General features: G+C 41.9%; 1 protein-coding gene across 3 annotated transcripts in view; it reads left to right on the top strand.

Annotated features, from left to right (window-relative positions):
• LOC121325181 (LIM domain-binding protein 3-like) overlaps nucleotides 1–15,263 on the top strand; it is a 30,012-nt gene extending 14,749 nt beyond the window's left edge. Inside the window, exons 5-10 of one of the 3 annotated variants that reach the window (XM_041267505.1) lie at nucleotides 3,758–3,780; nucleotides 5,307–5,510; nucleotides 8,055–8,084; nucleotides 10,234–10,406; nucleotides 10,775–10,811; nucleotides 11,744–15,263. In XM_041267505.1, coding sequence (XP_041123439.1) covers nucleotides 3,758–3,780; nucleotides 5,307–5,510; nucleotides 8,055–8,084; nucleotides 10,234–10,406; nucleotides 10,775–10,811; nucleotides 11,744–11,834 — 558 coding nt within the window. In that variant the 3' untranslated portion in view covers nucleotides 11,835–15,263. Of the gene's footprint in view, nucleotides 1–1,791; nucleotides 2,109–3,757; nucleotides 3,781–5,306; nucleotides 5,511–8,054; nucleotides 8,085–10,233; nucleotides 10,407–10,774; nucleotides 10,812–11,743 lie in introns of all 3 variants that reach the window. The other 2 variants (XM_041267507.1, XM_041267504.1) reach the window with 2 other exon arrangements.
• Nucleotides 15,264–15,608: the final 345 nt, after the last annotated feature.

The raw sequence follows: 15,608 nt of genomic DNA, 5'->3' as shown, positions 1-15,608 counted from the left end.
CAATACAGTCTAGTATAGAGAAATCAGTCAGCTAATTCAATACAGTCTAGTATAGAGAAATCAATGTACTGGGGATCTGAGAGCCGCCTAATTCAATACAGTCTAGTATAGAGAAATCAGTTCTGGGGATCTGAGAGCCAGCTAATTCAATACAGTCTAGTATAGAGAAATCAATTCTGGGTATCTGAGAGCCAGCTAATTCAATACAGTCTAGTATAGAGAACTCAGTCCTGGGGATCTGAGAGCTGGCTAATTCAATACAGTCTAGAATAGAGAACTCTGTACTGTACTGAGGATCAGAGAGCCAGCTAATTCAATACAGTCTAGTATAGAGAAATCAGTGCTGGGGATCTGAGAGCCAGCTAATTCAATACAGTCTAGTATAGAGAACTCAGTACTGTACTGGGGATCTGAGAGCAGCTAATTCAATACAGTCTAGAATAGAGACTCAGTACTGTACTGGGGATCTGAGAGCAGCTAATTCAATACAGTCTAGTATAGAGAACTCTGTACTGTACTGGGGATCTGAGAGCCAGCTAATTCAATACAGTCTAGTATAGAGAAATCCGTCCTGGGGATCTGAGAGCCGGCTAATTCAATACAGTCTAGTATAGAGAGCTCAGCTGGGGATCTGAGAGCAGCTAATTCAATACAGTCTAGTATAGAGAACTCTGAGATCTGAGAGCCAGCTCATTCAATACAGTCTAGTATAGAGAATTCAGTCCTGGGGATCTGAGAGCCAGCTAATTCAATACAGTCTAGAATAGAGAACTCTGTACTGTACTGGAGATCTGAGAGCCAGCTAATTCAATACAGTCTAGTATAGAGAACTCTGTACCGTACTGGGGATCTGAGAGCCAGTTAATTCAGTACAGTCGAGTACAGAGCTCAGCTAATTCAACACAGAGATCTGCCATTCATGACTATTGAGCACTTACTAATGCTGAATTAGGAAAAACTAAAAAACTAAAATAAATAAATAAATGACAAACGTTTCCACTAGAATTATTTTTTGTGTTCTTTGTTGTCAAAATGTTTTAAGATTGCAGCAAAGGATAATCTATCAGCTCCACCTAGTGGAAACAAAAAAGAAGAGATTGAGAGTAAATGTTTAATGCGGTCTCTGGGAAATTGGCTACTGAAGGTCATGTGCCATTATTCCTTGAGAATAGACAGCCACTGGGGGACATGAGCTGTTTAGGTGAAAGAGCTGCTGTGTGGACAGAACTCTGCTACCTTTAAAGGAGATTCCTACAGTAAAAGCATAGAAAAGTGTAGTAAAGCACAGTGAAAGCATGGTAAAGCATCAGTAAGCTAGTACAGAGAGGAATGCGAAAGCATATTAAAAACATGGTAAACTATGGTAAATGCAGAATATAACCAAGGGAAAAGCGAGGTAAACATGCAAAAATACTGTGTGAACACTTTTAGAAGGGTACAGCAGACAATTCTGAAATAGCAGAGATTCTCAAACGCTGGGATCATTTCACAGATTATAATTAGCTGAAAAGGGCCTGATTTCTCTACTTCCAGATCGAATTCACCAGTTGAGAACAGGTTCTCATTGACAGTGTTGACCGTGCCAGGAACACTCAGACTGCAGGAAAAAACACATTTAATTAGCACCCATCATAAAAAAAGAACAAAAAAAAACAATATTGATGTAACAGCATAATACAATACCTTCTTAAACCTTAAAACCTTCTTAAGCTGTCCACATTGGATCTTTGAACTTGATTTGGCGCTCATCTTGTCTTGTGTCTTGCTTCTACCCCCCTTCCCCCGATGAAGATCCTCCAAATCAATGGCAGCCCATCAGTCTGCAATACCACCTCTGGGCAGCTAGGGGCTCCCAACGAGACAAATTCCTTCATCAGCAACAAGCAAGAGACCGGCCAATCACATAGCCTGACTCTCACTAAGGACGGAACTCCGTCTCCCTCTAAAAGACTGTCATGGTCGGCTCCCGGAAGTCCTGCCTGCAAACCTGCCTCCGGCCAGAGGGGGCAGTATAACAATCCCATCGGGCTTTACTCCGCGGAGACCATTAGGGAGATGACAGAGGCACAGGGCAGCTTTAAAGGAAGGGTCTCCGGAGTTCCGTCGCGGTATGTAACGGGACACGCTAATCATGCGTGAATCACAAGCACTCTGCGTGTTTGCATGCAGAGCCAGGAGCACTCCCTTCTAACCAGAATGGTGTAAGAAACTCGGAACATTCACTCATTCATTTGGTCGATCATTTGTTCATACCAGTTTTGTTCGAAAACAGGTTGTACACCAATGCTGTACAAAATAATAAATTAATTAACCAAATAATTACCATAGAGGGAACCTTTTTTATTCATTATGTAACACCAGAATCTATACTTTGACATTTCTCTTCACCTGGCATCGTACTCGGCAGAAAAGCATGGTTTGCTTTGCTACAGTACTGAACCTGCTGACATTCTTCAACCTCTTATTTCTCAAATGTTTTTTCAAGCTAGAAATGTAATGTTAACTTGGGGGTTCAGGTTCATAAATCCTGGCTAATTTTAAAAGTTTGTTCAGAAGGTATATTTCTAGTTTAAAAAAAATAAAATGATGTATTCAAATTGTTAACGAGTGCAGTCAGGGATCTACAGTCTTGTCTTTGCTGGTCATCACTTCAGTACCCTTGGATAGCAGAAGTCGCTGAGTTTTAAAATTACATTTAAAAGGCTGAAATGGTGAAACCACCTTAAAACAAGCAAGAGGGCGAGAGAGCAGAATGATTTCATCTGCGTGCTGGCAGTGGGCTGGCAGGATCATTTTGTCTGCTCTTCGTTGTGCAGTGTGATAAGGTTACACTCTCCCTGCCCCAGCACAGAGACCATCTGTTCCTCCCTCCCTTTAAAAGGCTATGGAATGTGAGGGCTGCTGAGGGGACAAGCCTTCCCAATTTATCTCTCCCTATCTCAGCCGGGAGCTGCGGTCAGGCCCCTTAGGGAATAAACTGGCACAGCAATCTGTAGGCAGTTAGACTGCCGTTCAGCTTCTTGATACTGTTTTGTAATTACCCTTATGAAAGTTTCCCATAGTAAAAGCACAGCAAAATTCAATGGCAAACCGTGGTACATTATGGTAAATACAAAGTATAACCATGGGAAAAACATTGGAAAACTGCAAAATTACTGCAAAAATACCTTAGTAAACTTTTATAGGGTAGTTTGCAGAAACACCGTTCTGAGTTGACCCTGCTGTACTGTGGTAAGTGTGTTGTCAGTGTGTTGTAAAACATATGGTGAGCATGTTAAATCACAGAGAAGTGTGCATTGTAAAAACCATGATGAATACATATTTTAAACATGATACATACCTGGTGAGACAGCCAGCAAGAGCTTTTTATTTGCCTTGGTGGCAAAAAGGTACACCTTGTGGTACTCCTTTTAGGGGCTGCAGACAGGTTTAATTGTACTCTCTCAATTCCGATTCATGCATTGCCCAGATAAGTGAATTTCAATGAGCTTCTAGCCAGGATAACCAGCTGTCCTGTTGACAGCCCTGTTGCACTTTCTTTCTTTCTTTCTTTCTTTCTTTCTTTCTTTCTTTCTTTCTTTCTTTCTTTCTTTCTTTCTTTCTTTCTAATGCCTTCAGTTCTCTCCCAAGAACCCATAGGGAACAAGCAACTCGTTTCTAAGAAGGTCCTATCAGTGCTTCTACCTTTCTTGTCTATTGCCAAGACTCATTTATAATGCTGCCATTCTCTCTCTCTCTCTCTCTATTCCCTCCCCAGATCATTGCCAACACTAGTGCCAAGTTAGTATGAGTTCCTGCGTGCTGTGTGCAGTGGGCGGTGATGTAATGGGGCATGGTTAAACCGCTGTGAAAATGCAGCAACAGTGCACAGTGATGTCGCATTGGTGCATGGCTGCAGTTTAACTGGACTACCATGCAGTATATTGGTACAATCAGCAGAGCAGTGGAGTTAAACTGCAGTTTTATTACACCGTCTGTAGCATGACTTTCTAGTATAGCAATCTCTTTGCATAATGATTGCATTTTAAGTTTATACCAGTGTAGCTATCCTGCAGTTCAGTTACTCTCTGATTTATAGGCGTCTCACAGAACTTCACTATGTTGTAGAGCCCTTCAGTGCTTTAGTCGTCATTAGTAGGTACTGTGTGCAACTAGAGTTGAGTAGAGGGCTACAAGTCTGTGATGAATTACTCCTGTATGTGAGAATACATTCTTAAAGATTTCTTACTCCAAATCTGTGTTTTCATGATTTTTCTGTGAAAAGGATAAAACACCAATAGCAATTCTGAAACTAGTAAGAAACCAATCAAAACTACTTGCTGCACAAGCACCCTAAAATTAAAGTTGGATATTTATTTTGATATCTTAATTGTGTTTATCCTAAACCCCCCCCCCCCAAACAAAAAAAAAAATCTGCTGCCCACGATTTTGAGTAAAATAAATCTTTGAGAAGCTAGCTCGCAGCATGGACTACTCCAGTCCATTTGGTGGGGCTGTTGTAACTGGCCATGCATGCAATTCTCTTACCAAGGATGGATGGATGATTTAGTCTAACACTTTACCCTAGAAGTGTTTGACACATTTTACAGTGTTGTTAATATTTGATATTTTATAGGAGTTTGTTCTTTTGTTGTTTGAGCTCGAAGTTGGCATGTTGCAATGGGTTTGTTTGTTGTTTTTTCTCTCTAAACGAGGCGAGATTGAGACTTCTTTAAGACAGACTGAATATAAAATAATATGTTGGTGTTGTGTTACTGTGGTAGTTTGAGATTTTCTATTATAGATACATTTTCTATGTCTGTTCATTGTGTATTTGTTTTATTTCCTTCAATTTGCTGCATTTCAAGACGTGCACCTTTTATGTGGAAACAGGATGAGCGCAGCGGTGCAGCCATTGTTATATCCTGCATGTCACCTCCTCTTTCCACAAAGCAGGCACAAACTTTAAAAGCATTGCAAACTAACAATAAATTACTATATACTGGCTAGTGGGTGTTTTTGAACACTGTCTACTTATCAGAAAATTATTGACTTGCGCTGGAGATGGTTGGGTACCTTTCAATTCTTATTGGAGGAACGAATACTTTTTTTAGATCAGTCTTGAATCACGCCTCAGATAAAATGGTGCAACAATTAACATCACTTCCCCTCTGCTTCTTACCTTCTTTATTCCTTTTTTTACCCTCTTCCGTCTCCTTATTTTCTTTTCCACTCTCTTTCTTTCCCTTACAATTCCTCACCCCCCTCTCTCATGTTCCTGAACACTCTGTCTCACTCCCTCGCTTGGACCCTCCGCTCCACTCCAGCACTGAGTACGTGCCCAGCTTCAACCCCAATGTGCTGAAGGACTCCGCCCTGTCCACACACAAGCCCATTGAGGTGAAGGGCCCGGGAGGCAAGGCCACCATCATCCACGCCCAGTACAACACCCCCATCAGCATGTACTCACAGGACGCTATCATGGATGCCATAGCCGGTCAGACCCAGGCGAGGGGCAGTGACATAGCCAGGTGAGGATGACCACAGCCTCCCCTCAATGAGGGCTGGACCATGAGCAGCAATTTTTACACTTCAAACTATGTGAAATTACCAGGTCTTGGCACCATCCTTGGACTACTTTTACCATCATCAGGTGGTCCAGGATTAGTGCCAATTGGGGTCTGTGGAACCAGACGCAAGACAAGTAGACAAATGTTTCAGCTGGTGCCTTGTTCAGTGATTGCCTGTTGTAGTGTACTCTGAAGAAGGTGCTATCCCAAACCATTAGTTTACTTGGCTCTACGTTTCTTCTGGCTTTCTCAGAATTCTGCTGCTCAATCATGCTATAGGATTCTCTGACTGCAGTACTCTTGTGGCATTAGCTGGTTCTCTACAAGGCGAGGGAAGAATGTTCTGCAGCAGCAGTGTGGCTGATCCCTTTCATGACTGCCTGTCTGTCAGAAATGCTGCCCATTTAATGAGATGTAAATTATGGCTAATATGACAGTAGTGGATGTAATTGTTCTAACCCTGAACGTGCATGCTCTGCTGTGCTGTGGTTTGTGCAGGAAACACAGGAAGAGCCTTAAAGAAGTGCTAACCAAGGCATTGCAATCCGTTCTTCGTGCCTCCTTTGAGAGATTTTAAAGCTGGGTATTTACTTGGTTGTACTCTTGTCTTTCTCCCTGTGGAGGTTATTAGTTTAAAAATGTGTTGCTTTTGGATCAGGACAACACCTTGCAGTTTGTTTTGCATGTGCTTGTTTTCTGTAAGTATTTAGGGTCGGTTCAGTGTGCGTGCATGTGTGTGTGTTTCTTGTTTGCAGTGGTGGCAAGTCAGGGCTGTCAAAAATAATGATGTTGGTAAATTTTTTTCTGGGTTTTGAATTTGCAAGCCGTACCAATGAAATTGCCATGATAAAGAAGTATTCAAGTGGATGCTGTGGTCAGCAGAGTTGTCTTTTTGTTTTGTTTTATTTTGCGGTGGCTTTCGCTGTCTTTTGATTCTTGTGATCTTTTGGTAGATGGGAAGAAACATCCTTAGTAAAGCACTGTGCTCTGAAGCTCCTTAGTAAAGCACTGTGCTCTGAAGCTCCTAGGTAAAGCACTGTGCTCTGAAGCTCCTTAGTAAAGCACTGTGCTCTGAAGCGCCTAGGTAAAGCACTGTGCTCTGAAGCTCCTTAGTAAAGCACTGTGCTCTGAAGCGCCTAGGTAAAGCACTGTGCTCTGAAGCTCCTTAGTAAAGCACTGTGCTCTGAAGCTCCTTAGTAAAGCACTGTGCTCTGAAGCTCCTTAGTAAAGCACTGTGCTCTGAAGCTCCTTGGTAAAGCACTGTGCTCTGAAGCTCCTAGGTAAAGCACTGTGCTCTGAAGCTCCTTAGTAAAGCACTGTGCTCTGAAGCTCCTTAGTAAAGCACTGTGCTCTGAAGCTCCTTAGTAAAGCACTGTGCTCTGAAGCTCCTAGATAAAGCACTGTGCTCTGAAGCTCCTTGGTAAAGCACTGTGCTCTGAAGCTCCTTAGTAAAGCACTGTGCTCTGAAGCTCCTTAGTAAAGCACTGTGCTCTGAAGCTCCTTAGTAAAGCACTGTGCTCTGAAGCTCCTAGGTAAAGCACTGTGCTCTGAAGCTCCTAGGTAAAAGCACTGTGCTCTGAAGCTCCTTGGTAAAGTATTGTGCTCTGAAACCTGCACAACACTGATATGCTTCAGAAAATCAGAAAATCAGCCTTTTGAAACAGCAATAGAGAACAGCAATAGAGAATCTCCGAGACACAGTTCTCATGAGCTTTTAAACAGACACCACATTAAATGCTGAGTACATATAGGTGCTGTACAGGTTCTTTGAAACTGGAACCAGAATGCACTTGAGCCAGAATGTGTGGCCTGCATGGTTTAAAGCATGGATGAAATGCGAGTTCCAGGTAATCGGCATGTCCTCATGCATTCTACTTGATAAGATGACTATTAGAACTATATTTATACAGAGATGTTATACTTACTGTAGGCAGATCGGCTTCGAAAATAGAAAGTGATTTTATTTGTAGCCCCTGGGGCAGCAGGCTGTGCAGCGGGTTAACATGTATGAAGGGTATAAAGGAATGATATTTATGTTATAACCTTGGATAGGTTACAAGAGCAACTGCAAACACTGTAGGGAAGAAATCTGTGTAATGCAAATGACACACACATACTCGCATCTTGAACTTCATCACTAGCATACAAGATAAAGCTTTGCAAATACATCCTTCCATCAGCAAAGTGTATGATGAGGTACTAAATAAAACCCCTGTGGCTGGCATGCCATCCATTCAATCAATCAACCAATCAAACAATCACTCAATCAATAAGCCAATCCATCAATCATCCGCTCCATTGCAGCCTGTTTTTCCTCTGCTGCGTTTCTACAAATCTCATGTTTGTTTTTTTTCTCTTCCCTTGCAACCACTATCCAACTCCTTCCACCAATCACACCCCTTTCCGCCCCCCACAACCTACCCCTCAATTACCACCTCCCATTTCCATGGAAACCAATGACCCGCCCCCCCCCCCTTGCCCGGTGATTGATCATATGATTCACAGTGATGCTGGTGCGGCTGGCTCTCCCCTGGCGTAAGTAGGCTAATCTGTGTCTTGTTTCGTTCCTTGTGCTTGCGTGCGTGTTACAAACCCCTTCTCCTTCTAACAGCCTCATTCTCATCTGCAATGGGCTTGTGTGACCTGTGGAGAAAACCCTGTTTATGTCAGGATGTGTGTTTGTGTGTTTTGCAGTAGCTTTGCTACAGCGCTACTGTTGATATGAGGTAGTCTGTGTTGCAACTGATGCAGCGATGATGTCATTGGAAAAAAGAGGGGCTTGTCCAATCAAAGCTTGTGCTTGGCTAGCTCATCATTTGCCCTGTTAAGCAGACTCTTGAATTGTTGTATTAGATGTCACCTGGTAAACTATTCCATTCCTTTGTAGCTGGGTGGTTCAGGTTTAAGTTTGGTTCCCTTTTATGCCCTCTCGTTCTACAATTTTCAGGGCTTTTCCAAGCTTCTAATTGGTTTCTTGTATTTCTAAAACTCTTTGTTACTAATCAAGCTTCTTCTATGTTTGTGGCAGTTTACTCTTTTCTTGCCCTTCCAGCAGATTGCGTAGCATTTCGCTTTGCTTTTTTCCAGTTCTTCCCCCACCACACCCCACCTCAGTGTAGCATTCATTTTCGTTTCCTTGGTAACTATAAGATTTGTCCTCCTCCTTCGCTGTGGAGCTGTTAGCTTCCCTATTCCACTGACAGCAGCAGAGGTATGATTCCTCATTCTTAAAATTAGATATTTGGTTACACTGTTTTGGAACCAGGGGTGTAGATTAGAATGATTAGCTATATTAATGTTATCTACATGTTCTAAGAAAAATAAACTACATTTCCCAAAATCCCACCTGTGGCTGAATTAGTACAGGAAGTGAGGTCAGCAACATGTGATGTTATCACGTCAGGGCTTGAGAGAGGGATGCCTGTTGGAGGGGTGCAAAAAACTGACATTGCCTTAAAGATCTTTGCAATGGAAATGGCAGGAAAAAAACTGCAATTGTGTGTCTCCCCTGTGTCACGTTGTGCACAGCGTCAAAATGCCTGAACAGGACGCAACCATAGCAGGATTAATTAAAGAGAACGAGAAAAGTTACAAATTGCGTGATTCTCCTGCCCTGATTGCATACACTTAATATACCAGGAACCAAGAAAAAACAAAGTAACACAGATCCAGGTTTCATTCCTATTGAGAGTAAACACTGGCTTATCCCACGGGAAGAGGCTCTCAGAGTTTGAAATGCTGTCTAAGTGGTTGTGTGTTGCATTTAAACCTGACGAGATCGACTTTCCTGAGAATGTTCTGAGTTCTTTTCACCTTCTGTTTAAGACACACCGGGCCATATTTTCAAATATATTCCTCCCGTCTTTAATGAACTATTTGAAAGGAAAAAAAATCATGTTGATGTTGCAAAATGAGAAACAAAAACACCTTGAGAGTGTTTAAGAGAACTTGGATTATGTTACTTAGTGGTTTGGATCTGGTTTTGTAAAATTAGCTTTCAAAAGATAGATAGATAGAGTTAATTAAAGGCTGGAGTAAAGGCTTTGAAAATATGGCCAGCTGTACAGGGACGAGGAATGAATTACATAGCTGTGACTGTGCTCTGTGTAAAGGATACATCATGTCTTGTCATTTACTTTTTTATTTTAAACATTTGAGATGCAAGCTTGCCAGTGAAAAATTGTTTTGACAGCTTACAATGAGACGGTTTCTTATAAAACCCTTTATATTCCATTTATGATTCCCTTAATCCTTACAATAAAAATGTTTAGGCATTGTCTGAAATTTTTTTATTTTATTTTATTTTTATTATTATTATTTGAAAAATTTTCACTGAGCTTGAAGTATTCTTTATCTCCCAAAACTACATGGATCAAAGCAGTGTGGATAAACAAAGAGTCCCGTTGATTCAGATCACAACACAGCCTGCTGCTTAGAGACCAGAGGGGGGAAAGAGTGGAGAGGGAAGGGGAGAGAATGAGAGGAGAGGAGTGGAGTGGTCTGTGGCGACAGGAGAGAGGGGACAGATATAAAAGGGAGGGAGAGTGTGAGAGAAAGAGAGGGGTGGAGAAGGATGTGGGGAGGAGGATAAAGAAGGAGGACAGGTGGAGAGGTGAGATGGAGAGGACTTCCCTGCCCCCTGCCCAGCTCCCATTCACACATGCTGCTCTCTCTGTGGTTGCAGTATGCTCCCAGTTAAAGACCCTCTCATAGACAGTGCCTCCCCAGTCTATCAGGCTGTGATCCAGAACCAGGGTAAGGGGGCGGACCAGGAGATGGAGGAGTGGTCTCGCCGTTCTGCCAACCTGCAGTCCAAATCCTTCCGCATCCTGGCCCACATCACAGGAACCGAGTACAGTGAGTATACCGCTTTCCACTGTGCTTCGTTTGGGGACTGCCTCCTTTGTTGGGTTGACCTCTTTAGCTTCCCCCCTTTTGTATTCCTTGCAGTTTCACATCACCCTGGCAGCAGTTTGTGCGATTCCGCTAGTTAGTGTGATTCCACTATTTTTCCATTATAGAGTTTCACTGAACGTTCTTATCCTTACCGCATCATAACACACACAACTTTAAGTTTAAACAGAAATAATGGTAGCATAGACAGAAAATGAAAGTCAATATTTCTACATGATATACTATATATAAACCTATAAAAATGTATAAATAAATATACATTGTAATGCATTGAAGTGTTGATCATGTCTTTCCATGCCTCTCTCTTTCAGTGCAAGACCCAGATGTGGATGCTCTGATGAGATCAAGGTAGGCAGCTAGCAGCAGCAGCAGCTCTCTATCCTGGCCTTTTTCCTTTAATATCCCAATTTAGCAGTCTTTCGATACCTCGAGACCTGACAGACACATTACCGAACTGAAGCTCCGGCCTGTAGCTCTCGGGAGATCTCAATAGACATGGTGTGATTCCCGTTGGTAGGACTGCCATCCCGAGAGCTGAGAGAATTCCAGTTCAGATTCTTTCTGTGTTAAACTTCAACCTGACAATGTGATTTAGGAGTGCCGTAAAACTGGAGTGAAGGGCAAGCTAAGGGATTTGAATGTTTTCGTGGTTGTTGCCCCACCCCCACCAGATAGACGGATATGCACAAAAGTAATTACTTAATCACTTAATCTCATTTAAATGGAGGCCACACCTATCCGAGCTGCATTCCAACCCTCTGTTTTACTGGTCTCATCTTGGTAGGTTCTGATGTCAACATGTCACAAGACTCTACCATGATGGGCATTGAAGTGCACAGTATGAAGATGAAATATCGAACTCCTGCTTTAACCCCTTAAGATACACAAGCAATTGAGTGATTGCTCAAGTGCTTTCTTCTTTTAAATACATTTGAGAGTGGCTCAGGTGTCACGAGAAAACTGACCACGTGAATGACCAGCTCCAACCCGTCAGTAAAATTTAAACCCAGTTTTGTGCACCTCATTGCAACAAAAAAAAAAGAAAGTTAATATTTTATTTGTGGGACATATGACCCTTGTACCTTAAAGGGTTAAAGCCCGCCCACCCCGCTGTAAACGCTGCCCTGTGTTGAGTACGTGGGTCGGCAGATTAAAACACGAAAACATCCAATCCCAAAAATGATCAGGCAGGGGAGTGGAGGCCACAGACCCTAACCCATCTTTATTTCCCCTTCTTTCTCTCCCTCTCTTTTTTTTCTTTCTCTTTCTTCATGCCACAGGGAAAAGTTTGAAACGGAAGTAAAAGGCCCGCGTTTTGCTAAATTGAAAACCTGGCACAATGGCCTGTCTGCGCAAATCCTTAACGTTTAGAGTTACAGTTGAGATTTGAAAAGGAGGAAAGGGAGCAAGTTTGAGGAGGAGGAGAGAAGTTCTGAACTAGAGGCGTGTTGATGGTTGTGTTTGAGATTTGAAAGGGAGCGGGTTTGAGGAGGGTAGTTCTGAACGAGGAGTGTTTAGCCTCTGTGATGTGGGTGGTAGAAGAGCTAATCAGTTTTGCGATTGTTTGTAGTCAGTCTGTTCTGTGCTGTATATCCCTCTGCATTGCAACACAGCAGCTCTCAGCTCCTTTTTAAGCTGTGGATTTTTTTGCATTTTTTTATTTCTTTTTATACAACGACATTAGGATTTGTCATTGTATAAAAAGATAGGAAATATAAATGTAAGAAAGTCTATAGAGCTTTTCCTTCCCAGTTTGAATATTCAAAATAAAGAGAAAGATTTTGGCAGGCTTTCCCTTATTGTGTAATATTGTGTATTATAATGTAACCCTCTCCCCACCCACCACCACCACCACCTTTTTTAGACTGTGCCATTCACTTGCTCTTAATTCGCCTTGTCCATTTATACTCTAAGGGGCGCCAACCAGAGCTTTAAAATCCAGTTGTTTACTTTCATATTTGCATGAACAAACCTTACCACTGGCCCCACGTTTCTTGTGTTTAAAATCTGTTAATGTTCTTTGCTTTGTTTTAGGGACATTAGTTTTAACGACCTAGTACAAAGCTACAGTTTAAAAAAATGAAAAATAAACTGCTGCTTCCTGTGCTGTAGGTCACAGGGTGCGGTTGAAGCTGGACCATTGTTGTGAGTTTGAATACATCATAGGAGGCAGCAGCAGTTTTCATGTGAAAAAACAATGGATTTTGAAACTTGTTTGTCACTCCTTTTCAATGGTGGCTAATTTTCTGATTGCGTACTTTGCAGTACACTAGTTTTACTGTTTCATCCCAAAATTGATGCCACCTCAGTGTCGTTATAATCACTGAAAGAAATTGTCTGTGAATATGAGTGAGGTAGCCAGCATTTTAATTGGAGAAGCTGGATTGTGTTGGGCGTGTACTTGCTAGCATTTTAAAACACACTTTCCTACCGAAGATTCTTTCCTGGGTCATGCAGCCCAGTGTTTATTCGACGAAGTCTCTAGATCCAGTGTGCACATGTCGAAGAGCTTCCCTCTGTCTGTGTGTCTGTCTGTGCTGCGGAGGACACACAGAGCAGAGGGAGGGAGGCAGGCTCTTGTACTCACTGTGAGCAGCACTCCACCTCCCTGGTTCAGAGACTTCCAGCACTGCTTCAGCTCCGCTATGATCGTACACGCTGTTGCAGCTAATAAGAGGCAGGAATGTTTCTTTTAAAATGCTGGGAAATACACCTTGAAAGGAACTCAAATGTACATCAAAGTACCTTTACTTTTAATTGTCTATATGTGGCCGAAAAATACATATTCAGAAGTGTGGCAATTACAGCCGCATTTTGTAAAAAGCATTCGATGCTAACATTTATATATTGTCAGGCAAATTCAATGAAAAAGATGCGTGCGTGCAATATGATATGTTTTACCCAAAGTATTGTGAAAGACAGGATTTATTAGAAACTGATCAATCACTTGACTGAAGCTGATAAAACGTGCTGCTGTTTTGAGATTATTAAAGCAGTTAAAAAAACGAAACAAGGGGGTAGGCATTTTTTTTTGAAGTGTGAAGAGTACAATAAGAGAATTGCTTAATTGCTTTTGACCTGGAACCGAAACACTAATTGTGAAAGTTAATTTGCAAGCTGCCAGATAAAGATCAGCTAAAAAGATTAGAGGATAGAACTGGGCTCAGCCTTTGAATCAGACAGATGGCACACCTGATTTAACTTCTTTTTAATTCAGTTTTTCTGTAAACTGGCTTATCTTGCTGCTGTAGCAAGGCATAAACCGTGTTTCAGATATCTCACTTAAAAGTGTAGACGCTTTTTAAAGGTGTACCAGCTAACGTTTTAGAAGCCAGTGATTTTCGGTCCATTTTCACTCTTCTGTGATCATGGCTGAAATAAAGTTTATCTCATTGTTCCTGCTTGTGTGCTGCTCGTAGCGGGTATAGATAGGCTCTCCTACTCGCTGTGTGAACACTAGGTGACACTTTATTATTGTGGATTTGTGGATTTCCTATTAGCAAGGATGTGAAAAGAAAATGTGAGAATAACGTAACACTGTGTAGTAATCAGATCGTAGGTTGCAGAGGGATTTTTTTCTTCATGAATGAAAGTTTGTGCTGAATGAAAAGCCGTTGAATGAGTCGGTGAAGGACAGTGCAGGTTTGTAGAAGTAGAATTGTTTTCTGATGTAAAGCACCTGTATGTGAGGAAAAAACCCAGCTGCACTTTAACTGCTGGAAAAATTCAATTGGTAGAAACTGCATGGCTAGACTGCAGCTTAGCTGCCCTATAACAGCTCTAGTTTTAAGATCAGCGTAATTCTGTTATATTGCATTTACAGTCCAGTTGATCCACAGTCTAATGACACTTTTTTTCCAGTTTCCTCTACAGTTAAACTTCAGTTCCTTTTCATATGGGCGGGCACTCTGTTATAGTCTTTGCTTAAACTCTGGATGTGTGGGAGAAAATGATTTTATAAAAATAGAAGATCTAGAATGTATTCGAACCCCTCAAAACCTCAGTGATCTCACTGTTCAGCACCGTGTAGCGGGTAATATTGATATTGGTGGGTTTTGCCGTGGGTTATGGTTGATTCTGATATAAGTGGTTGGTACAGACTTGTGTAAAAGGCCGCTTTGTCTGGAAGCTGGAAGTGGGGTTCGTTGTCACTAGAAGTGTGTTGATACTCATACTCCAAGCGCCTTAAAAAGAAGGATACGTTTTACCCTTAAGTATATACATTTGAATTCCTCACCAGAATGACCCAGCACACGGTAATGCACAGGCAGGTTTGTATTGGTGGTGGGTTGGTTGTTGGGTGCTCTCCCAAAGTTTGTGTCTCGTTTACTTGGCCTATACTCTCCACTATTCAAATACTGCTATATTGTGAGGGAGGAGTTTAAATTGAGGGAATAAGAAAAGATCAAGGTAGGTTTTAGACTCCCATCAAACTATAGAAATATGTTTCAATGATTGTGTTTTCAGTACAAAGCCAGTTACCTGTTTGGGATTTTCCTTGCCTCCTCAGCTTTCCTCCTATTCAGAGGGGGTGTTGGGTTAGCTGATTGGACTGGGTCCCTGCCAAATAAAATGTGCAACTTTCTACAACGAATTGCAAATAAAACCTCATTTGAAACTCCAACACCCCTTCTTGTTTGGGGGCCCCAGCGAGCTTGCGAGGCACCGTACCCCTTGTGGATAGGCGGGGATGTCGAGAGGTTTGCATGCAATCTCTATTTGACTTTTCTGCTGTAGCATCGAAATCACCCTGTACATAGTGGCACTGTTTTTCTGAAATAAAGGATATTCTTTAAACAACAAAAAGCTCTGTGGCTGTTGTGGAGGAAGTTAAGATTGGGGACTGGGGGGGGGGGGGGGGGGGGGTTATATGCCTCTTCTATGGCGCTGCTCAAGCAGACTTTCTCTAACATTTCCTACTCTTTGTTGAAATTGCCTCTGGTGAAGCTGATTACATTTAATAATACTATTCACAGAACTTCAAGCACTGTTTTAAGGAATATTTTGTTAAGGAGCCAGTGTTCCTTGGCGACATTCACTCAGAGTTTTCAGAGACTCTATAGATGTGTTTTCAATTAAGGACTAATAGAATGTCATCTCAAGTTCTTGACTCTTTTTTGCTAATGCAGATGGACACTTGGGGGT

The sequence above is a fragment of the Polyodon spathula genome, chromosome 13 (genome assembly GCF_017654505.1).
Source record: "Polyodon spathula isolate WHYD16114869_AA chromosome 13, ASM1765450v1, whole genome shotgun sequence".
In the NCBI taxonomy this organism is placed as follows: Eukaryota; Metazoa; Chordata; class Actinopteri; order Acipenseriformes; family Polyodontidae; genus Polyodon; species Polyodon spathula.
This window is presented reverse-complemented; position numbering and strand designations above follow the sequence as displayed.